At 42.7% G+C, this 22,980-nt stretch overlaps 1 protein-coding gene, 1 long non-coding RNA gene and 1 other non-coding gene across 3 annotated transcripts; 1 reads left to right on the plus strand and 2 right to left on the minus strand.

Moving 5' to 3' along the window:
- Positions 1-1,598: 1,598 nt before the first annotated feature.
- RNF135 (ring finger protein 135) lies at positions 1,599-21,255 on the plus strand (the record flags this gene model as incomplete). Its single annotated transcript, XM_057536223.1, has 3 exons — positions 1,599-1,970; positions 7,108-7,270; positions 20,981-21,255. Coding segments are annotated over 3 exons (639 nt in total), but the record flags the coding sequence as incomplete, so codon positions are not given.
- TRNAG-GCC (transfer RNA glycine (anticodon GCC)) lies at positions 10,489-10,561 on the minus strand. The gene has a single exon. It is a non-coding gene; the product is annotated as a tRNA-Gly (tRNA).
- Positions 13,214-15,109, minus strand: LOC103010141 (uncharacterized). Its single transcript, XR_451740.3, has 3 exons — positions 14,933-15,109; positions 14,565-14,781; positions 13,214-13,512 (listed from the first exon to the last, which is right to left on the minus strand). It is a non-coding gene; the product is annotated as an uncharacterized LOC103010141 (long non-coding RNA).
- Positions 21,256-22,980: the final 1,725 nt, after the last annotated feature.

Below are 22,980 nucleotides of genomic sequence, written 5' to 3' on the forward strand. Positions count from 1 at the left end.
CCCAACGCAGCCAATAAATAAACAAATAAATGAAAAATTTTTTTAAAAATTAAATTATAAGAAAAAAAAGAAAACACACTTTAGTATTTTTGTTCTGAAGTCTATCGGGTAATGTGCTTTCAGTCAGCAGAGAGCAGTAAGGAAACAGTGGCTCAATTCTGCATTGTAATAGCGATTTTAAAAGTCTAGGGGTCACTCAACTTTGGCTGCACGTTAGAATCATCTGGGGGACGTTTTTAAAAATACCCCGCAGGGGCTCCACCTCAGACAACGAAATCAGACTTTCTGGGAGTGGAGGCCGAACAACATCGGTATTTTTAAAGAGCTTCACAGCTCTCCGCACCGAGTATTCTTCAACCCCTCACTACTTGTTGGAGTGGTTGGATGACACCTAGTGGGCGCATTCTCAGAAAAGAGTTCTTAAATCGAATCCGCTCCTTTTCCTCCTCCCAAGAGTTGTTGGGGTAGTTATCTATCTATCTATCTATCTATCTATCTATCTATCTATCATCTATCTATCTAATCTATCTATCTATTATCTATCTAATCTATCTAATCTATTTATCTATTATCTATCTAATCTTTCTATTATCTAATCTATTATCTATCTACCTATCTATCTAATCTATTATCTATCTATTATCTATCTATCTAATCTATCCATCTATTATCTATTTACCTATCTATCTAATCTATTATCTATCTACCTATCTTATTTATCTAATCTATTATCTATCTACCTATCTATCCAATCTATTATCTACCTATCTAATCTATCTATCTACCTATTATCTACCTATCTATCCAATCTATCTATTATCTATCTACCTATTATCTATCAATCTATCTATCCATCTATCATCTATCTATCGCTCTATCATCTATCTAATCTATTATCTATCTAATCTATTATCTATTATCTATCTAATCTATTATCTATCTAATCTAGCTAATCTATTATCTATTATCTAATCTATTATCTATCTAATCTATCTAATCTATTATCTATCTATCTAATCTATTATCTATCTACCTATCATCTATCTAATCTATTATCTATCGATCTATCTATATTTATCTATTTATCTATTATCTATTATTTATCTATCTAATCTATTATCTATCTACCTATCATCTATCTACCTATTATCTATCTAATCTATTATCTATCTACCTATTATCTATCTATTATCTATCTACCTATTTATCTATCTACCTATCTATCTCTATCTATCTATCTATGTCTTTTGGCCACACCGGGGGGCATGTGGGATCTTAGTTCCCCGACCAGGGGTCGAACCCGCGCCCCCTGAAGTGTTGGCGGGGGTCCCAACCACTGGACCGCCAGGGAAGTCCCCGGGTTGCACTTTGATGGGAGTGGGGGACATCAGGCTAAAGAATATCTTTGGGACATCAGCGCGTTTCTAACGGCCTGGGGCGAGCGCATTTCCCAGCGCATAAATCAGCTTGCAAAAGGACTGGAAAAAAGGAAACAAGGGTGGACCCAAGCTGCAGCGAAGGAGGAGGGGACAGGGAGAGCGAGGGAGGAGCAGGAGGAGACGTAGCCGCAGGGCTGGCGGCCCCCGGCGTAGCCCTGACTTCCGCGCACCGACCCCGGGGGTGGGCGGAGCGGCGGCGGCCTGGGGACCAGGGCGGGCCTGGACGCCTGCCCGGCCATCCCCGTGTGGCTGGCCGAGGACGACCTGGGCTGCATCATCTGTCACGAGCTGCTGGCCCGGCCCGCCACGCTGCCCTGCGGCCACAGCTTCTCCCGCGACTGCCTGATGGGTCTGTGGGGCGCGGGGCGCCACGGGTCCTGCCGCACCTGCCGCGAGGGCGCCGAGCGGCCGCTGCAGCTGCGGAAGAACACCATGCCGCAGGACCTGGAGGACAAGTACAGTCGGGAGGCGCGCGAGCTGGAGGGCCCGAGCCCAGCACCCGGGCCCTCGGGCCGCACAGCGCAGCTGCCGGTAGGAAGGCGGGACCAGAGACTGCCCTCTGACCTCCATCCGCCCGCGCGCGCCGACTGCATCCCATTATCCCCACGGCGCTTCCTCTCCTTCTGATTGTATTTTCACGTTACTTTTCTCAGTCTGAACGTAGAACCCGTTCTTTGGAAAGTTCAGAAAAATATGAAGAAGCAGAAAAAAAAAAATCAAAATCAGAGATCCTATCAACCTAGGCGCTATCCACCCTGGCCTCTTTCCACTTATTTCCAGTCTTTCTGCACCCACTCTGTCTCTCTGACAATTTTTAATTGTGCTAAAATATGTTTACGTTATATAACATACAATTTGCCATTTAACCATTTTAAAATGTACAATTCAGTGGCATTATATTTACAGTGCTGTGCAACCATCACCACTATCTAGTTCCAAAACTTTTTCATCACCACAAACAGAAGCTTTGTACCCATGAAGCAATAATTTCTCCCTCCCCTGCCCTCCAGCCCCTGGTAACCTCTATTCTACTTTCTGTCTCTATGACTTTGCCTACTCCAGATATTTCATAGAAGTGGAATCATACAATATTTGTCACTTTGTTTCTGGCTTTGGCTTCTTTCACTTGCTATAATGTTTTCAAGATTAATTCATGTCGTAGCATGTATCCGAACTTCATTCCTTTTTGTGGCTGAATAATAATTCCCTTGTATGATTATACCACTTTTCTTTTTTTGAATCCATTCAAACATCGATGGACATTTGGATTGTTTTCACCTTTGGGTTATTGTGAGTAATGTTGCAGTGAATGTTAATGTACAAGTATCCGAGTTCCTATTTTCAGTTATTTTGGGTAGGAGTAGAATTGTTGGATCGTATGGTAATTCTGTGTTTAACTTATTGAGGAACAGCCAAACTGCATTCCACAGCAACAACAATACTTTGCATTCCCATTAACAAAGTAGGATTCCAGTTTTCCCCAACTTTTGCTCCTGGGACTTAGGTCTATTTGCTCCTGGTCTATTTGCTTCTGGGACTTAGGTTATTGTCTGTTTCCACCACAGTCTTTTGCCCCAGACAGGTTTAACTCCGCTTGCAGAACTTCTGAGCAATACTCACCACCTTTCTGGTCTGAGCTCTGGGTTAGATGAAACAAAGACGAGCACCCTGTGTCATTCCTTCAGGCAGCCCCCAGCCAGGTTAGAACAGACAGACACAATGGTTTGTGAATAAGATCTGCTCTGCTCCTTTGGGAACCAGGACCAGAGTTTCACGCTGGGAATTTTCAATACCATCACAGCCAGGAAGGGAATGGGGCAAGGGCAAGTCAAAATGCCACAAAGCTTTCCTACTGCCAGGTTGTGCTTTTTTGAGTCAGTGTCTGCCAGAGTTCTGACAAAGTTGGTTCTGACAGTTTCTGCTTGTCTTGAGACGTTTCTCTGTGTGTGTGTGTGTGTGTGTGTATGTGTGTGTGTGTGTGTGTGTGTGTGTGTTGGGGGGGCAGGGTTGGTGGAGGGTAAAAGAGCTTGGAGCTATCCACTCCTCTTTTTTTAAAAAAAAATAATTAATAGACTTTATTTCTTAGAGCAGTTCTAGGCTTATAGAAAATTGAGCAGATAGTACAGAAAATTCCCATATACCCCTCACAGTTACCCTTAGTATTAATATCTTGCATTAGTTTGGTACATTTGTTACAACTTATGAACCAATATTGATACGTCATTATTAACTAAAATCCACAGTTTACATCAGGGTTCACTCTCTGTGTTGTACCGTTCTATGGATTTTGACAAATGCATGAAGTCATGTATCTGTAGTTAACAGTTTTATGCCTTGAAAATCCCCTGCACTCTACCTCTTTGTACCCCCTCCCTCTCCCCAACCCCTGGCAACCACTGACTTTTTGCTATCTCTTTAGTTTTGCCCTTTCTAGAATGTTGTATCTTTGGAATCATACAGTATCTAGCTTTTTCAGGCTAGCTTCTTTCATTAAACAAAATTAAGGTTTGTGGCTTGATAGCTCATTTCTTTTTATTGTCAAATAAGATTCCATTGCGTAGATGTCCCACAGTTTATCTATTCACCTTTTGATGGACATATTGGTTATTTCCATTTTTTTTTTTTTTTTGCAATTATGAATAAAGCTGTTCTCTTCTTTTTGGTTATAAATACAGCATTGGGAGTTCCCTGGTGGTCTAGTGGTTAGGACTGGGCGTTTTCACTGCCGTGGCCCGGGTTCAATCCCTGGTCGGGGAACTGAGATCCTATAAACCAAGTGGTGCAGCCAATAAATAAATAAATAAATACAGCATTATTCCTCAGGTCCTTAAAACTCTTTGTTGGTATAGCTTATAGTGACTGAATATACTTTCCATTGGCTTTTAAATTAAAACGATTGCCTATGGATGGTAGGATATCGGATAATTTAAAACATTTCTTCTTTCGCATTCTCTGCGTTTTCTAAATTCACCACAATGAGTGTGCAGTTCTTCTACGGATGGAAAAAGCAACACACTTATTTTTTAAAGTTTTAAATTTGTTCAGGTGTCTAGATAAGGGCTCCATTCCAGAATTCCAGCTGCCTGAATATTTAAGAGTGAGACCTGGAAATTTAAGAGCAAACAATGTTACCTGTGGTCAGCCTCCTCCTCTATAAAATAGTCTGCATACGGCTTCCAAAACACATGCTATTTTGAGGGACGTCAGTGCTTCTTAGAGATGAAAAACTGGTTCCAGTTTTTGAGGTTCCAGCATAATTTAAAAAGTGAAAAATGTCCCTCCAAAGTTCTAAAAACTCTGGTTTATTTAGAGTAAGATGATGAACATCTTGTATTTCTGTGGCTCTCCGTAGGACCTCTTTTGGAGGTAATGCAAATTTCTCCATTGAAGTCTGGGCCCCGCCTGCCTCAGATGACCATGACTAGGTCTTGAGGGTGTTGCCAGAATGTGTTGGCTGCAAAACTTCCTCCCATTCCCAGCCAGGCAGCTGAGCAGATGAAGCTCCGGAAGTGGAGTGGTTTAGCATTCTCATCTGAATGTTTCTTTAAATGTGAAGGATGTCAATAAACAAACAACAAGTCAACAGTTGTGATACACTTGTACCTACTAATAAATAATATAGCAGATGTTGTTGGATCTTGGTAAAACATATAATTGGTACTTTATTGCCAACATTTAGTATTCCTCCTAAGATACCTGTTGAACCTGCCTCTAAACTCTTTTTTTTTTTTTTAATTTATTTTTTTTGGCTGATTTGAATCTTTGTTGCTGTGTGCAGGCTTTCTCTAGTTGTGGCGAGTGGGTGCTACTCTTTGTTGCGGTGCATGGGCTTCTCACTGCAGTGGCTTCTCTCATTGTGGAGCACAGGCTCTAGGCGCACGGGCTTCAGTAGTTGTGGCTCGCGGCCTCTAGAGCGCAGGCTCAGTAGCTGTGGCGCACGGGCTTAGTTGCTCCACGGCATGTGGGATCTTCCCGGACCAGGGCTCGAACCCGTGTCCCCTGCATTAGCAGGCGGATTCTTAACTGCTGTGCCACCAGGGAAGCTCCCTATTTACTATTCTCGAGCTCGTTAAAGATGACTCTAATCCAATCCTATGACTATTTCTTGCCTGGATTTCTACCAAAGCCTTTTAATTGCTCTGATCTGTTCCCTCCAGAGTGTCACAGTTCTTCCCATCACCATGGAATGTTCTTCTTTTACTCTGTCATGTAGGTAGTGCCTGCTCATCCTTCAGACCTCAGCTAGATTATCACGTCCTCGAAGAAGCCTTCACTGATTTCCTTGAACAAGTCAAATCCCCTTATTAGAGGCTCTTATGTATGATTCCATGTACCTTTCATTTGTAGCAGTTGTTACAGTTGTGACTTGATAATGATTGGCACCATAATTTATTAATGTCTTTCATCCCTCTTCCTTTGCACTGGACTCTAAGCTCTATGAGGGCAGCGACCTTGATGGCTTTTGTTCTTTTGTTCATTCTTGTATCCCCAGGCCTAACACAGTGCTTGGCACATAGTAAGTGCTCAACAAACACCCAGTGTATTGGAGTGAGTGAATAAATGGGTCCTCAGGGATGCAGTGTGTTGGGGTAGAAGGTCTGAGAGTCTGTCCATCAGTCCTGACATTGCCACTCACTAGTATTATGACCTTGGACAAGTCATTTCACCTTTCTGAGTCTCAGATTTCTATCTGTAAAACAAACAAACAAAAAATGATCCATGGCCTGCACCTCATTGGTTTTATGTGGAGATTTTTTTTTAAAAAGATCTTGCTTAAAAAAGTGCTTGAGCAATGTGAAAATGTGGGACAATCAAATTAGCTATGGCAATATAGTTAACCTCCGTGAACTCCCTCTTTTGTAAAATGGGGATAATAAACCTATCTTGGAAAGTTGTTAGGCAAATTAGAGGTGAGCAGTGGAAAATATTCAACGGGTGGTACCTACTCCTGTTATGATTGGCAAAAAGAATGGGAAATGGATTTTGCAAAGTTGGGAAGGAAAGTCAGGTGCTGAAGGTGGGAAGGTGGTGAGCAGATGAGAGGCTGTGTTGGGGAATAACAGGACCTGAAGTTAAAGAAAATCAGGGAGTGTGTGTTGGAGGCCCCAGAGAGCAGGGCCTGTATGCAGGCAACATGTTTGTCTTGGCCCTTAGGAAGAGTTATGATAGCAGTCTGGGGAAGATTATTTCAGCCTCTGTAGCTTATCTTAGTGACTATCTATATTATTTATTTTGTAAAGCCCCTATAAGATGGGCCTAAAATTTTCAAACTTTTTGGGGGTATGAGCTAAGAACTCCATATCTGTTGTACAAAATACTAGAAAATATATAGCAGTTGAAAAAACAAATGAAAATCATCTATAGCCCCATCACCAAGAAATCACCATTTTCTAATATTTTTGCCATACTATGTATTATTCTAGATTGTTTTCAAGGCACATATATTGAGGGCCTAACTATGTTTTGAAAAACCCGTTAGGAGGTAAGTAGAAAATTATAGATGGTTGGTAGAACTGGAATATATTTGATGCATTCCTTAGGAGATTTTCTTTTTTCCTTCTTCCTTTCTTCCTTCCTTCCTTCTTCTTCTTCTCCTTCTCCTTCTTCTCCTTCTCCTCCTCCTTCTCCTTCTTCTTCTTATTTTTTTTTTTAAATGATTCATCAATAGGCTTTGTCAGATGGGGTGGACCTTTCCTTGGCTTCTCCAAAACTAGTGACTTCCAACACACCTGAGGGGAAAATGAGAGACATTCTCCATGACCTAGAAGAGATCCAGGAAAAATTACAAGAAAACTTCATGAGGAAAGAGGCCCTTGAAGAACAAATGCAGGGTGAGTTGATTTTATTTGGTAGAGGAGGTTTAATTATGGAAGTTGGGGCAGCGTTCCATGGCTTTGTTTTTTGGGGACAGGATCTGAGAGCCCAGCTGTGTTATCCCTGTGGTGTGAACGAGGAAGGAGTGGGCTGAGCTATTTTTGTGACTGGATGTGTTTTTGGACCTGACTGGAGGTGTGCTGTATCACAGGCCCTTAATAGATAGAAACTCGTTTTCTAAGACCTATAAATCCAGAACCTAGACCTGATTTTGCTAGCTCACCGTGCATCTGTGCTATCTACCTGAGGAGATTCAGAAATAGGCGGCTTTTTATTTTTCACTAGTAAATGTCCTTATTAATGAAGCATGCAATTTTGTATATAGTTCTTGATAAATTCTATTCAACTGTAATCTCTGGCCAGTATGTTTTAATACTAAAGGGTAACAATGTAGAAAAGAACCTTTCTGTCCGGACTTTTAGATTCCTGTTGTTCTGTGGCTCAGGATTGAAAAACAATTCACACCTGCCCCATAGGCAAGTGCTCTGGTCTCCCTTGCCTCTGCCTCCTGACTCGGCCACCGCCAGCTTTGTATGCTTTAGAGACGTATCTCTAAGAGCTTTTAGATATTTAAATCATCTTGCTCTGCTTAAAAAGTTTCTTACTTAAGTGGAGAAGCGTGATTCCTTGGGAAAGGTTTCTTAAGGAGACCAGTTAGAGTACAGTTTATTAATTGTTCCAAAAACGATCTGAGAAATAAAGTGCCCTCTTAGCTCCTGTGTGCTCCTAAATTTAGGATGGGTTCCTAATTTAAAATCTAAAATCGAGCTTTAAACTTGAGGATTAAATTTAAAAATTTTAATTCAAAAATCAAAAAATATGAAAAGACACAACAAAAGTATTGTGTTCCTACCCTCGTCCAATTCCTCTTATTCCCCCAGTTAACCACCTTTACTAGTTTTCTTAAGTGTCCATTCAGAATTTACTTTTGTAAGTACAAGCAAACACAAATTTGTATTCTTATCTCCCCCAATATTTTTTTTTTACACAAAAGTTAGCATACTGTATACACTGTTCTGCATTTTGCTTTTCTTTTTTACTTAATATATCTTGATACCTTTACAAATCAGTACCTCAAGCATTTTCTCTTTAAAGCTGCATAATATTCCAATTTATGGATATGCCAACATTTATTTACTCAACCCTTTACTGATGGATGCATGATTATTCCCAATTATTTATAACTGCAAACAATGCTGAAGTCAATTACTGTATATACATCATTTTATATGAGTGCAGAAATAATTGTAGGTTAAATTACCAGTAAGGATTGCTGGGTCATAGAGTAAATTTTGCTATTTTGATAACGTTGACAAACTGCTCTCCAGTTGGGTTGTATCAGTTGGCACTCTTACAGAAGAAATGTTTGTCCCCCAAGCCTGCCAACACAATGTGCTGTCAAACTTTGGTATTTTTTTTGCCAATCCAATGGGTTTAAAACAAGTGATATATTTGTGTACTGTACTTTTAATTTGCATTTCTCCATGAATTGTCTGTTTATATCTTGTATTGTTGGTCCTTTAAAAATTTGATTTTTAGGAACTCATTATAAATTAGGGAGATTAGCCTTTTGTCTGTGATATGAATTGCAGATTTTGTTCCCCATTTGTCATTTATCTTTTGATTCTGTTTAGTGTGGGTTTTAGAATGTCATATAGACATTTTTATATTTTCAAGTAGTACATTTTATCAGTGTTTTCTTTTGTGGCTTCTAGATTTTAAATTTTATTTAGAAAACTTCACCACCTCAAGTGGTGTGTGTGTGTGTGTGTGTGTATGTACACTTTTATATTAAATCTTTGGTTTCACATATAAATCTTTTACGCATTTGAAATTTATCCTAGTGTGTGTCCTAGTGAATTTTAAATAATAATGTAAATGTTTTATAACATTTATAATGTTTAATGGTGTTGCTCTGGTTGAAATATTTCTCCTTATTTAACTGGAGAAACATGATATCTTGGGAAAAAATTATGACTTTCTATGATTACTTAAGTGTGCATTTTTAATTTTTAATTGTGGTAAAATACATATAACAAATGCACCATCTTAACCTTTTTAAGTTTACAGTTGAATAGTGTTAAGTATATTCATATTGTATGCAACCAAGTTCCAGAACGTTTTCATCTTGCAAAACTGAAACTCTATACCCATTAAACAGTAACTCCCCATACCCTCCTTCCCCAACCCCTAGCAACCACCATTCCACTCTCTGTTTCTATGAGTTTGATTACTCCAAATAGCTTATATAAGTGGAATCATGAAGTGTTTATCTTTTTGTGACTGGCTTATTTCACTTAGCATCCATATTATTGGATCCAAGTTTTATCCATATTGTTGACTGTGTCAGAATTTCCATCCTTTTAAGGGCTGAATAATATTCCATTGTATTATACACATATATATACCACATTTTGTTTACCCATCCATCCATCCATCCATCGATGGACATTTGGGTTGCTTCCACCCCTTGGGTACTGTGAATAATGCTGCCGTGAACATGGGTGTATGAACATCTCTTTGAGACCTTGCTTTCAATTCTTTTGTATATATGCCTACAAGTGGAATTACTGGATCATATGGTAATTCTATTTTTAATTTTTTGAGGAATTAAGTATACATATTAAGTATTTTTAAAACTTAACTTAGAAAATTCAAGTATGCCTTGTCAAGTACAACGTTGATTATTTTGGTTATTTTGATTTTGATTATTTGGACCAGTCCAGGACAGTTTTAAAACATAAGATCTGAATATATCCCTATTTCCTGAAACATCATTCCCTGAAGTTCTCACAAGATTGTTTTTAAGACAATAGATTAGTTATTCTTCAAGTCAGCACTTTAACAGCTGCTAAGCAATTTGACTGCCTCATCACAATGATTTCCTTTGACCCTATGTAAACAGACCATGAGCTGCCACGGAAATCACGCAGTCTAAATGGTACAGTGTTTCTCGAGGTATGACCCGGGACTCTCTGTAAACTAATATGAATGCAGATAATCTCCAGGTTTGTTGGCCTATGTTGTGTTTTTTTTTTTCCTTATATGTTCTTTTTGTGGCTTTGATATCTGTATTATGGTAACTTCATAGTATTTTTTGTTTGTTTGTTTGTTTAAAATTAATTACTTATTTATTTAGTTGCACCGGGTCTTAGTTGTGGCATGCGGGATCTAGTTCCCTGACCAGGGATTGAACCTGGGCCCCCTGCATTGGCAGCCTGGAGTCTTAACCACTGGACCACCAGGGAAGTCCCACTTCATAATATTAATTAAAAATCTTTCCACCCTTAAAAAAAAAAAATGCAGAATCCAAGGCCCATGGCCAGACTATTGAGTTAGCATCTCCGGGAGTAAGCCCCAAGGACTTGCATTTTTGACAACTTTGCAGGGGATTTTCATGCACACTAAAATTTTTTGTTTTTTTTAAAAAATTAATTAATTAATTAATTAATTTATTTTATGGCTGTGTTGGGTCTTCGTTTCTGTGCGAGGGCTTTCTCTAGTTGCGGCAAGTAGGGGCCACTCTTCGTCGCGGTGCGCGGGCCTCTCACTATCGCGGCCTCTCTCGCTGCGGAGCACAGGCTCCAGACGCACAGGCTCAGCAATTGTGGCTCACGGGCCTAGTCGCTCCGCGGCATGTGGGATCTTCCCAGCCCAGGGCTCGAACCCGTGTCCCCTGCATTGGCAGGCAGATTCGCAACCACTGCGCCACCAGGGAAGCCCCCCCACACTAAAGTTTTAATAAGCATTTTGGTGCAGCTTACACAGCAGGGGTGATTATTTGTAATACAAATTTAATTACTGGGGAGTACAGTTGACCCTTGAACAACATGGGGGTTAGGGGCACCAAACGCCTATACAGCCGAAAATCTGACTATAACTTTTTTCTTTTTTTGTAAACAGGAGTCCTATTTTATTTTATTTATTTATATTTTTAATTAATTAATTAATTTACCTTTGGCTGGGTTGGGTCTTTGTTGCTACACGCAGGCTTTCTGTAGTTGTGGTGAGCGGGGGCTACTCTTCGTTGCGGTGTACAGGCTTCTCATTGCGGTGGCTTCTCTTGTTTTGGAGCATGGGCTCTAGGCGCACAGGCTTCAGTAGTTGTGGCACACAGGCTTAGTTGCTCCGTGGCATGTGGGATCTTCCCGGACAAGGGCTTGAACCTGTGTTCCCTGCATTGGCAGGCGGATTCTTAACCACTGTGCCACCAGGGAAGTCCCTTGATGCACCAATTTTAATGCCAGTATGTGTAAAACTTTATCACACTCAAAGATACAAAGCTGCTTTTTGCTATTTGAAGACCTCTTAGCATGAACCATCAGAAGTGGCTAGTCATGTTCTGGTTTTTTTCCCCGGGGGTCATCAATCCAACCTTTGACCTAGGGAGCCTCTCCTGTAGCCTGGAGGTGTCCAAGGATCACTGTATCTCACCGCCCACAGCCCTATCCCTGGAGTCATGAGAGGTTTGCCTCCTGCCAGGCCTTATGTTCCCAGGCTCTCTCTTCTGGGCAGCAGTACTGGGAAGTGGACACTCAGCGTTGTAGCCACTGGGCAGTTGGGGTGGCTTCCCGGGGGATGAGGCGTGACCAGATCCTGGGAAGGACCAGGGACTCCTGGTGTGTAGAGTGGAAAGGGACTAGCCAGCTCTCTGCATGGCACATGGTCAAGGAAACTGTCCTTGGCGCAAACAGACCTAGTGTGGTGGGCATCTGGCTGGACCTTGAGGAGGGAAAGCTTGCCTTCTATTCTGTGGCTGATCAGGTGAAGCTCCTGTGTGAGTGCCCAGTCTCTGCTGCCTTTCCTCTGCACCCTGCCTTCTGGCTGTATGGCTTATTCCCTGGAAACTCTCTGACTATGAGGCAAATAAACGTATAAACATTCCCTGGGTGTTAAAACATGTTGATTTCCTGGTCTCTCTGCCTTCAAGCAGGGTGTCAACTTGACTTAAGTATCTCACTTCCAAACTTAAGGGATGCAAAGTAAATGTTTAACTCAGCAGGCTTGCATTGTTCAAACCCTGCATGGTCCGAAGAAAGGACAGGCTCTTGAGTGGGAGATAATACCTAAGCCCTTGGAATATCCTGCCTGATAAGAGTGTATTTAGGGCTTCCCTGGTGGCGCAGTGGTTGAGAATCTGCCTGCCAATGCAGGGGACACGGGTTCGAGCCCTGGTCTGGGAAGATCCCACATGCCGCGGAGCAACTGGGCCCGTGAGCCACAATTACTGAGCCTGCGCGTCTGGAGCCTGTGCTCCGCAACAAGAGAGGCCGCGATAGTGAGAGGCCCGCGCACCGCGATGAAGAGTGGCCCCCGCTTGCCACAACTGGAGAAAGCCCTCGCGCAGAAACGAAGACCCAACACAGCCATAAATAAATAAAAATTAAAAAAAAAAAAAAAAAAAAAAAGGATTGCTAAATTAAAATCTTTAAAAAAAAAAAAAAAAAAGAGTGTATTTATCTGAGGGCCTTGGGCCGCACAGTATCAGCTTGATCTCTGGAAGGGCTGGAAACTAAGGTCAGCCACTTGGGCCGGTGCGTCTGCCTACATGACCGACCGCCAGTCAAAGCCTTGGGCACCAAGACTTATGTGCTTCCCTGGTTGGCAGTGTTCCGTGTGTGTGGTCACACGTCGTCCTGGGAGAATTAAGCATTGTCCCTGTAACTCCACTGAGAGAGGAGTGAGTGGGCTCTCCTGGCCCCTGCCCTATGTGCCTTTTTCTTTTGCTGGTTTTAACCTGTATCCTTTCACTGTAATGGTCTGTAACCGTAAGTGTAACAGCTTTGCTGAGTTCTGTGAGTCCTAGTGCATCACTGACAATGAGATTGATTTTAGGGGACCCGCCCTACACACACACAAGGGACACGCTATCAATTGCTGTGTAATACTATGATCACACATTCAGTGGTTTCAAACAACACACATTTATTCTCTCCCAGCTTCTGTGGGCCAGGAGTCAGGGTACAGCTTAGCTGAGGCCTCTGCTTTGGAATCTCGCAAGCTGCAGTCAGGGTGTGAACTGGGGCCGGGTGACATCTGAGGCTCCACTGGGGAAGGATCTGCTTCCAAGCTCACGTGGTTGTCGGCAGCATTCAGTTCCTTGTGGGTTGTCAGACTGAGGACCATCCTCAGTTCCTTACTCGGTGGGCCTCTGCAACATGGCTGCTTACTTCAAAGCCAACAAGGGAGATCAAGTCTCCTAGCAAGGTGGACATTAAATCTTATATAATGTAACCACAGGGACATGTAATCACACGTATGCCATTGCCTTTGCCTTATTCTATTGGTTAGAAGCAAGTCGCAGGTCCTGCCCACATTTAAGGGGGTGGGGTTCACAAGGGCATGAATACCAGGAGGTGGGGGGAGGTCCTTACAGTCTGGCTGGCACATGGTATCATCTCATACTCGATTTCCCCTATTTTTTAGAATCATTTTATTATATTAACAGAATGGACAGAGAAAACTACACAAAACACATGTGCAGCGTAAGGAATAATAATTATTATTATTAAACACCCTTGTAACTACCCTTCAGGTCAAGAAATAAAGCCTTGGGCTTCCCTGGTTGCCCAGTGGTTAAGAATCCGCCTGCCAGTGCAGGGGATACAGGTTCGAGTCCTGGTCTGGGAAGATCCCACATGCCTTGGAGCAACTAAGCCCATGCGCCACAACTACTGAGCCTGCGCTCTAGAGCCCACGAGCCACAACTACTGAGCCCATGTGTCACAACTACTGAAGCCCGCGTGCCTAGAGACTGTGCTCTGCAACAAGAGAAGCCACTGCAATGAGAAGCCCGCGCACCGCAACAAAGAGTAGCCCCCGCTCACTGCAACTAGAGAAAGCCCGTGCGCAGCAACGAAGACCCAACGCAGCCAAATAAATAAATAAATAATTTTTTTTTTTAAAAAAAGAAAGAAAACCTTGCTGCCCATCCCAGAAGCTCTTTCATGTGCCCCATTCCAATCACAAAACCCTTGGTCCACCTGAAAGGCATCCTGACTTTTATAGTAATCACTTACTTGCATTTCTTTAGAGTTTTAGCACCCAAACATGCATCCCTAGCATAAACCCTAAAAAACCCTGATATATCTTTTTCTTAACAGCTTTGTTGAGATATAGTTTACATACTATAAAATTCACCTATTTAAAGTGTACAAATCAATGTGTTTTAGTATGTTTACAGAGTTGTGAAACCATCACCATAATCTAATTTTAGAACATTTTCATCTCCCACAGAAAGAACCCTCATACCTATCAACAGTTGATATGTCTCTGAAGTCTCCTGATCTACAGCTTTCCCCTCCCTTTCTTCTCCTTACGATTCATCTGTGGGCCGTCAGGCTCTATTAGCACCTGTTGGAGAGGTGGAAATCCAGCTCTGTTGGATGGGGTTGAGCAGAAAGCCTTGCCACACAAACCAGCCAGGCAGCCTTTGACAGTGCATTTCACTTCTTTGCCTCTCTTTCCCCTGTAAAATGGAAATAATTATTATTCGCCCTTCCTTACCTTCCTCAAAGGGTTGCTGAAAGAATTGATGTAATAGATGAGGACACTGGAAGAATGCCAGGGTGATTATAACCACAGCAACAATGACATAACTATATTTTCATATCACACACCTTGATCTCTAACATCTGTAGATTCACACATAATTTCCATGTGGATCCTTGAAAGCAGGAGCAAGCAGAAGTCTTCCCCTGTGATCTACTCATTTGCTCTCTGAGCCTCATGACCACCCTGCGTGATGAGTGTTATCATCTTTCTGTTAACATATGAGGAAAGGGTGGGGTCCTGGACCGGTTGAGGGCTTTGTGCAGGGCCAGTCAGCTGAGCGTGGCAGAGCTGGGAGCTGACCCAGCATTCCCACTGTCAAGTCTCTAACCTTAATACCCTCTGATAAGGTCCCAGTTGAGGCCAGGACCTGGGCATCCACTTTGATAGGACACAGCTCTAAAGCCACGAGGTGCTCTTTTTTTCTTGTTGTTGGTGTCAGTTCTCAGTGTAGTGGCCTTGAGTTGCCTAAGCAGGGACAGGGCCTCTCTGTGCCACATGACCGTTAAAAGGCTCTCTGTTCTCACCTTCTGCATTTCGGAGCCTTTATCTTCTCACCCAGAGTCACCTTGATGTTTGCCTTTTAAAAGTGCCAAGAATTTAGAGGCCAGGGTTTTAGCTTCTTGAGGTCCTTTGATTAAATACCATCCTTTCAGGTGGTTTGGATAATGGGGCCTCTGTCCGCGTGGGGTTTATTGGCTGGCCACGTGATTTCCCCAAGCTGCAGCCAAAGCACAAGAATCATAGAGGTGGGGAACAAAGGTTATCATTTTTGGCTTCCTTGCTTTTGTCTCACGTTTTCTGTCAGCATATCCCTTCCAGTACACTGTGGAAAATAGCACCCTTCACTCAAACAAAACAGAAAATCCTCCCAAGGAGAAGAACTGAAGTTGAAATGCCAGTGGATGAAGGCACCTCTCACTGGGGTCTACACCGTGTGGGGGATGAAGTCATCCACCGTGGACCAAGCCAGACATCCCATCAGGGGCTCCTGGGGCAGCCGCTCACCCCATCTGGAGATGTTTCTCTCAAACATCTAAGTGGTTGTACCCATTTTTGGGGTCTAGGACTTTGGGTTCCTGGAAGAACCACCTGCTAAGCAGGAAGCCACCACCTTCTTAAGGCTCACGACAACCTCTAATATAGTTATATCTATCTGTCCCTTGCTTCTCCCTCAAGTACATTTTTTTTTCCGGAAAAGTTTAATTTGAAGACTTTATTTCCTAGCTGATTGCAGAAACAAACCACAAGATGAAACAGTGCTGCTCTCTGGGGAGACCTCTCAGTCTGCCTTGCTCAGTTCAAGGGAGAAGTCCCTTCCCCGGGGGGCACTTGGGGATTTTGACAGGAAAAGGGGACTCTTCCCTGGTATATGCTCAGCTCCATCACCCCCTACTCCTGCTGAGCCCTTAGCCCCAAATTCATCCTCATTCATGATTGCTCAAAACTCTAATCACTGGGTCCTTCCAGACAACTGCAGTCTTCTTCTTTAATTATACATACTTAGGTTATGCTGAAGATTTTTCAATATTTATTTATTTTTATTTGTTATTTATTTAGACTGTGCCGGGTCTCAGCTGTGGCATGCGGGCTTCTTAGTTGCGGCATGCACGAGGGATCTAGTTCCCCGACCAGGGATCAAACCTGGGAGCTCTGCATTGGGAGCGTGGAGTCCTACCCACTGGACCACCAGGGAAGTCCCTGAAGATTTGTTTTGATTTGGGATTTATCTTTCTAACCAGCCATAGGTTTTTTAAGGACAGGGTTTCTTAAGCTTCAGCCTTTCATGTGCCATGATTCTTGTTACATCTGCATATCCCCTGCACTTTTTTTTTTTTTTTTTTTTTGGCAGGGCCGCCTGGCTTGTGGGATCTTAGTTCCCGGACAAGGGATCGAACCCGGGCCCCCTGCAGTGGAAGTGCGGTGTCCTAACCACTGGACCAGCAGGGAATTCCCGTCTCGTGTACCATGTTTTACTTAATATTTTTCCTAAATCAACTCACATCTCCCCTTTTAGGTACATGTATTTCAAAAGGAAACTTTAAAATATTTATATAAATGAAAGCCAGAATCATGTGTCTTAAATAGAGGGATAAGCCTAAATGTATGTTTCAAGAAAAACAAAACAATGACTAGCTTGGTACCATTGTCTATCTAAGTTTCTGAACCTGAAGTGGGCTTGCGCTCTCCCTCTCTTTCTCTCTCTCTGGCTCAAAAGGAGATTATCAGGTATTAAAGATTTACTGAGGATTTCACCTTGACTTAATCAGGATGGAAAGAGAATAGAAAAAGGAAACCTTTCTGTCCACAAGAGTCACTGTTTCTGATGTCCCTGCACCACTTTTACACCTCTTATTCCACCACTTTGGGAAACGTGATTCTAAGAGATTGGTCTGGTGCAATATGGAAAACTGTGTCTTCCTTCCGTGTGCAGGGAAATTGCTTCACCTTTATTCTTCAAAATAAATACACCCTGGGGGAGAAAAACGTATGGCTTTGGTCAGTGACAATCTCCAGGACACAATGTCTTGGAGTTACCATAGGAGCTTTTCTGATACCACCTTCTGTACAATTAGTCACCACGTTCTGACCCTCGATTCTGCTTTCTCAAATCATTTCAACTCTGGCCCCTCCTCTTCCCTCTGCATCTGCTCGCTGGTTCAGACTCCCATCACATCTCTCCCAGGTTATTTTAATTTATTATTTTTGTCTGAGTTGGATCTTCATTGCTGCGCGTGGGCTTTGTCTAGTTGTGGCGAGCAGGGGCTACTCTTCGCTGCGGTGCGCGGGCTTCTCATCGCGGTGGCTTCTCTTGTTGCGGAGCACGGGCTGTAGGCGCACAGGCTTCAGTAATTGTGGCTCGTGGCTCTAAAGCGCAGGCTCAGTAGTTGTGGCGCACAGGCCCACCTGCTTCGCGGCATGTGGGATCTTCCCAGACCAGGGTTCAAACCCGTGTCCCCTGCATTGGCAGGTGGATTCTTAACCACTGTGCCACCAGGGAAGCCCTCTCCCAGATTATTTTAATGCGAGCTCCTCTATCTCTAGTCAGAAGGCCCCTTCCCATCCATTCTCATTCTGCTAATGTGAACTTTCCAAAATGGAAGTCAGATCATGTCACTCCCCTGCTTAAAACTCCCCAGTGCTCCCTGCCTACAACAGAAAGTTCTGCTTCCTGTTTCTGCTCTTACCTACCTCTAGCCCCCATTTGCTGTCATCCCCCCACATACATCCTCCACCCCAGCCTCCCTGCTTTGTGTCACACTCTGTACTTTTGCAATTTCGGTTTGCTTTGCCCAGAGTGTCCCCCAACCCCCCTTGTCCAGAGTTGAAAACTGTTTACCCAGAGTGGATCTGGTTTCCACCAAGAGGACTGGAGTCTTTCACTGTCACCGTGTCTAACATGGCAACATGTGCACAATGAATTTAGATCAGATAAAGCTGACTCACTAATTGTAGAAGCAGGTACTGGAAGGCCACTCAGGCTAAAATCTTGGTCATTTTCCTAGGAGCTTTCTGGGGATATTTTCAGTTTTGCTGGGTTAAGGCATTTTGTTGCCTGGGGGGTTGTCTGTGAACACAGCCAGACAGGGAGAGCAGATTACTGGAAGGAGTGGGACACAGTCACACAAGTCTGGCTGGTTTTGGCTAAGGGTGGGGTGGGGAGAGAGGAGGTAGAAAGATTTAGATTATGAGATGCTACCTCTCATGAAGGTTTTTTTTTTTTTAATAAATTTATTTATTTTAGTATTTATTTATTTATTTATTTATTTTGGCTGCGTTGGATCTTTGTTGCTGCGCACGGGCTTTCTCTCTAGTTGCGGTGAGCAGGGGCTACTCTTCCTTGCAGTGCACAGGCTTCTCATTTCGGTGTCTTCTCTTGTTGCGGAGCACGGGCTCTAGGCGCGTGGGCTTCAGTAGTTGTGGCACGTGGGCTCAGTAGTTGTGGCCCATGGGCTTAGTTGCTCCGTGGCATGTGGGGTCTTCCCGGACCAGGGCTCGAACCCGTGTCCCCTGCATTGGCAGGCAGATTCTTAAACACTGGGCCACCAGGGAAGCCCGAAGGTTTTTTGAAAGAGGTAGTTTGGGCTGATAGGGAATGATTTGGAGGATTCTGGTGAGAAAGATGAATGCCCAAACTTCCCTGTCCACAACTTGCCTCCCATGATAAGTCTGTGTTGTCCATTACTGTGTCCCTGGCACCTAGTACAGAGCACCGCACAAGGTGGAACCAATAAATATTTGTTAAATAATTTTATAAACATGATACCCTATGTTAATGTCTCAAAGCACTGCTATTCTTCTAAATATTTCTATTATCTTTATTATCTATATTATCTTTCTATTATCTTTATTTAAAAGATATTAACTTTGACATTTTACAAAAGATGATTGTATTGGGACTTCCCTGGTGGTCCAGTGGTTAAGACTCCGCGCTTCCACTGCAGAGGCCACGGGTTCAACCCCTGGTCAGGGAACTAAGATCAGCATGCTGTGTGGTGTGGCCAAAAACAAAAAAACAAAAAGAAGATGATTGTACTAAAAATTAATTCGTAATCTTTAACACATTTTCTCCTTCCTTTGTACCCTCATCTAATGTTTATGTACATCCATTAGTTCTTAATTACCCAAATAAAACTCATGCATCCTTATCAAAGTTCAAAATTGCAAATGTATAGAGGGTAAAAGTTACATAAATGTATATTTTATACTTGGTTTTTATATAGTTGTAATTGTATGTATGGTTTTAGATTTCTGTTTTTTCACTTATTTTGTAAATACTTTTCCCTCTTTAATAGTCATTAGTTTTAATGACTGCAAAAGTTCTAGTAATCTTATGTCATACTTAATTTAGCTATTCCCCTATTATTGTATATTTTTCCATTTTTTACTATTGTGTAATGATGCTATAAATAGGATATGTATATGTATATATGTATTTCTTCTTTTGAATTATTTTCTTGGAACATATTTAATTGTGGTGATTTCTTTGCAGAGATAAACAAATTATAAGTTTACTATTCTATGGAATTTTTCATTTTGTGGAAATGGCCTGTGACCTAAAATTTTTTGAGAATCACTAGTTGGTATAGATAATAAGTCATCAAAAATTTTAATGTCTCTGCAGTGATTAAAAATTATGTTAAATGCATTTTTGTCGTTCAGAGTTTACAATTTGGGTGGGCAGGCTAATCAATTTGCCCTTGGAAGGATAACGCAAATCAGGAAATGAATTCCAAATTTTAAAATGCAGCTGTTAAGGATGATGTATGGACATGTACTATATGTTAAGTAATGTGATAAATGCTTTATTGCATTATTTTACTTAATTCTCAAAGAGCTCTATGAGCTAACTCCATTTTGCTGATGGGGTTTACGTTTTTCAGAGAGGTTATGTAACTTGTCCAATGTTGCACAGCTAGCAAAGTATTGGAGACGAAATGTAGACTCCAGAGCCCATGCCCTTAACCATGCCATAAGGGAATTCAGGCCACTTGGGGGCAAGAAGGTCTGAGAGGCTTCTCAATATCAATTATCTCTTAATTGAGGGTACTTGTTTTACAATATGTATCTGAAAGGAGCTTGAGAAAATTAAAAAGAAAACTGGATGCAACCTCATCAACAGGTGAGGCTCTTGTCTGGAAAATGTGCTTTCAGTATGGTTAGTTATAATCAAATGCCTTTTAAAAGTAATTGTGCTGAGTGATGTCTCTTCTGGCCAAATCAAGCAAACAGAATCCATATCCTCTAGAGACCAATTCACGTGACCATGCAGAGGACATGGATGTCTGACCAATGAGCCAAGAACATTCAAAGTGCATTCAAAGGCAAGAAAAAAGATTTACTCTGTACCAAAGCATTGGACTTTTCTGCTCCACCACATCAGGCTTGGCAGGAAAAGGAGGAAGTCTTCCTGGAAGGAACGGGAGACCAGAGTGAAGATGGATGCCACTTTGGGTTTAATTTGGGAGACCAAAGATAGATGGGTCTGAAGAGTGGGACCAATGCCAAGCCATCTAATTTGGCCTCCTGCCCAGGACTGTGTCTAACTCACCAGAGACCAGCCTCTTGTTCCACCCAATGTCAGTCATTTAACACACACTGTATCTTCTCCCCAGCAGGCCTGCCCACCAGCCCTGGGGTGTTCCACTGTCCTGAGACTCAGAGAGAGGCTGTGTTGCAAGTTCCTTCTTTGATAGGTGTGAAAGATGGATCCGCTTAAATCCTGGCAAAGGTACTTTGTTCAGACCCCCAGTGTCCCCTTCACAATTGAGAAGCCATGAAGTTTGTCTTGTGAAGGTAGAGCTCCTTCCCAGCATTCTAGAGGGAAATTCCATCAGTGCTTTCTAGATACTAATCTGTCCTCTCGGCTTTATCCAATGTACTTAATATACAGTCATCAATCTGTTATATCCCAACAGTAAATTCCACTGCCAACAACTGCATTCTCTGGCTTCTGTGTTGCTGCAGTGTGTGTCATCGTGTGGCTCTATCTTCTGGCTCAGAAAGGTGTACAGAAGTCACTTCTCTCACAGTTTATTTTATTTATCCAACATTTGTATATTACAGACCATGTACCAGGCACTATTCAAAGCATTTTCCTATTACATTCACTCGTTTAATCTTCATAACAATCCCATGAGGTGTTATTCCCATTTGGCAGATGAGGGTTAGAGAAGTTAAGAAATTTGCCTGATGATGCACAGCTAGTAATTGGTAAAGCTGAGGTTCAGACTTAGGCAGGCAGACTCCAGAGTCCCTGCTTTTATTTTATTTTAATTAATTTATTTATTTAGGCTGCACCGGGTCTTAGTTGCGGCATTGTGGACTCTTAGTTGTGGCAGGCATGCGGGATCCAGCTCCCCAACCAGGGATCGATCCCGGGCCTCCTGCATTGGGAGCGCAGAGTCTTACTCACTGGACCACCAAGGAAGGCCCCAGAGTCACTGCTTTTAATCACTGAGCTATGCTGTCTCCAAGAGAACTTCAGAGTGACCCCTGATGGATGTCTGTTAACATAAGAGAAGGGCATAAAGCTCAAGGCAAGACAGGAGGCCAGAGCTTCAGAAGTATAGCTGACTGGGAGATGGGAAGGGGCTGTAAAAAGAAACTTATTGATACATTGCCTGTGAGGCACACTCTGGCTTGTCCGGCTCCCCACTCCCACTTTAGTTTTGGTCTTCTTTTGTACCAAACTGTTAGTCATCGCTGGCTGTAAGTGCTTGCTGGGTGACTCCTTTCTGCAGCCCTTGGGTCTGGATTTTTAAGTAAGTTTTTTCTACAAAGGAGTTTGAAGTATTATCTTTGCAATGTCCCCCCTAAATAAACTCTTCTTCCTAGCCCTCTGCCTTCCAGACATTCCCCCTGCAAAGCCTTTACGCAGCATGCATGTGCAACGTCACGAAGGCCTTGTCTCTTCTCACGCTCCTGATGTCCACAGAATTAACACCGGCATCCACTGGCAATGCTGATGCAGGGCTCCCGGGGTCAAGATTCTCTACAAAGTCTTGCTCGGAGGGAGCTGTGCCCTAGAGAACTTGCTCCTCTGTAAAGGGTCTTCGTCCTTTGTGATCTGATATTTGTGCAATTCATTTGTTAAAGAAAAAGCCTTTTTCACAGACATTGTTTTATGGGATCCTCCAAACTACTCTGTGAGGTAGAAGGCTGGGAAGAGATGATAGTCTTTGGTTGAGAGGAAACTGAGGCACAGAGAGGTGATGTGACTTGCCTAGCCTCATATGCTCAGGATGGCAGAGCCCGGGCTCAGTCTCAGCTGTCATGCCTTTGGCAAGTTATGGTATCTCTCTGGACGTTGCTTGTCTTACCTATAGAATAATGGGATTAGAATAGGTGCTCTGTAAGGGTCCTTCCAACTCAAACATTTTGTAATACTAAAATTCTGAGGAATACTTTCCCCTGAAAGATCAGGCCATCAAGCCTCCTGAAGTTCATCTTATTTGCCTCCCTCCTGGAATATGACTTCATTATCTCCCAGTGAGTAGGGAGTGTGCCTTTCCTGTCTTCCTCTTTATATCACAGAGAGAGTGTTTTTTGGAAGGGCTTCCACCCCTATGCTCCTTACAGATATCATATAGCTTAGATGGTGAAATACTGTTGT

The sequence above is a fragment of the Balaenoptera acutorostrata genome, chromosome 20, assembly GCF_949987535.1.
Source record: "Balaenoptera acutorostrata chromosome 20, mBalAcu1.1, whole genome shotgun sequence".
NCBI classification, from domain to species: domain Eukaryota; kingdom Metazoa; phylum Chordata; class Mammalia; order Artiodactyla; family Balaenopteridae; genus Balaenoptera; species Balaenoptera acutorostrata.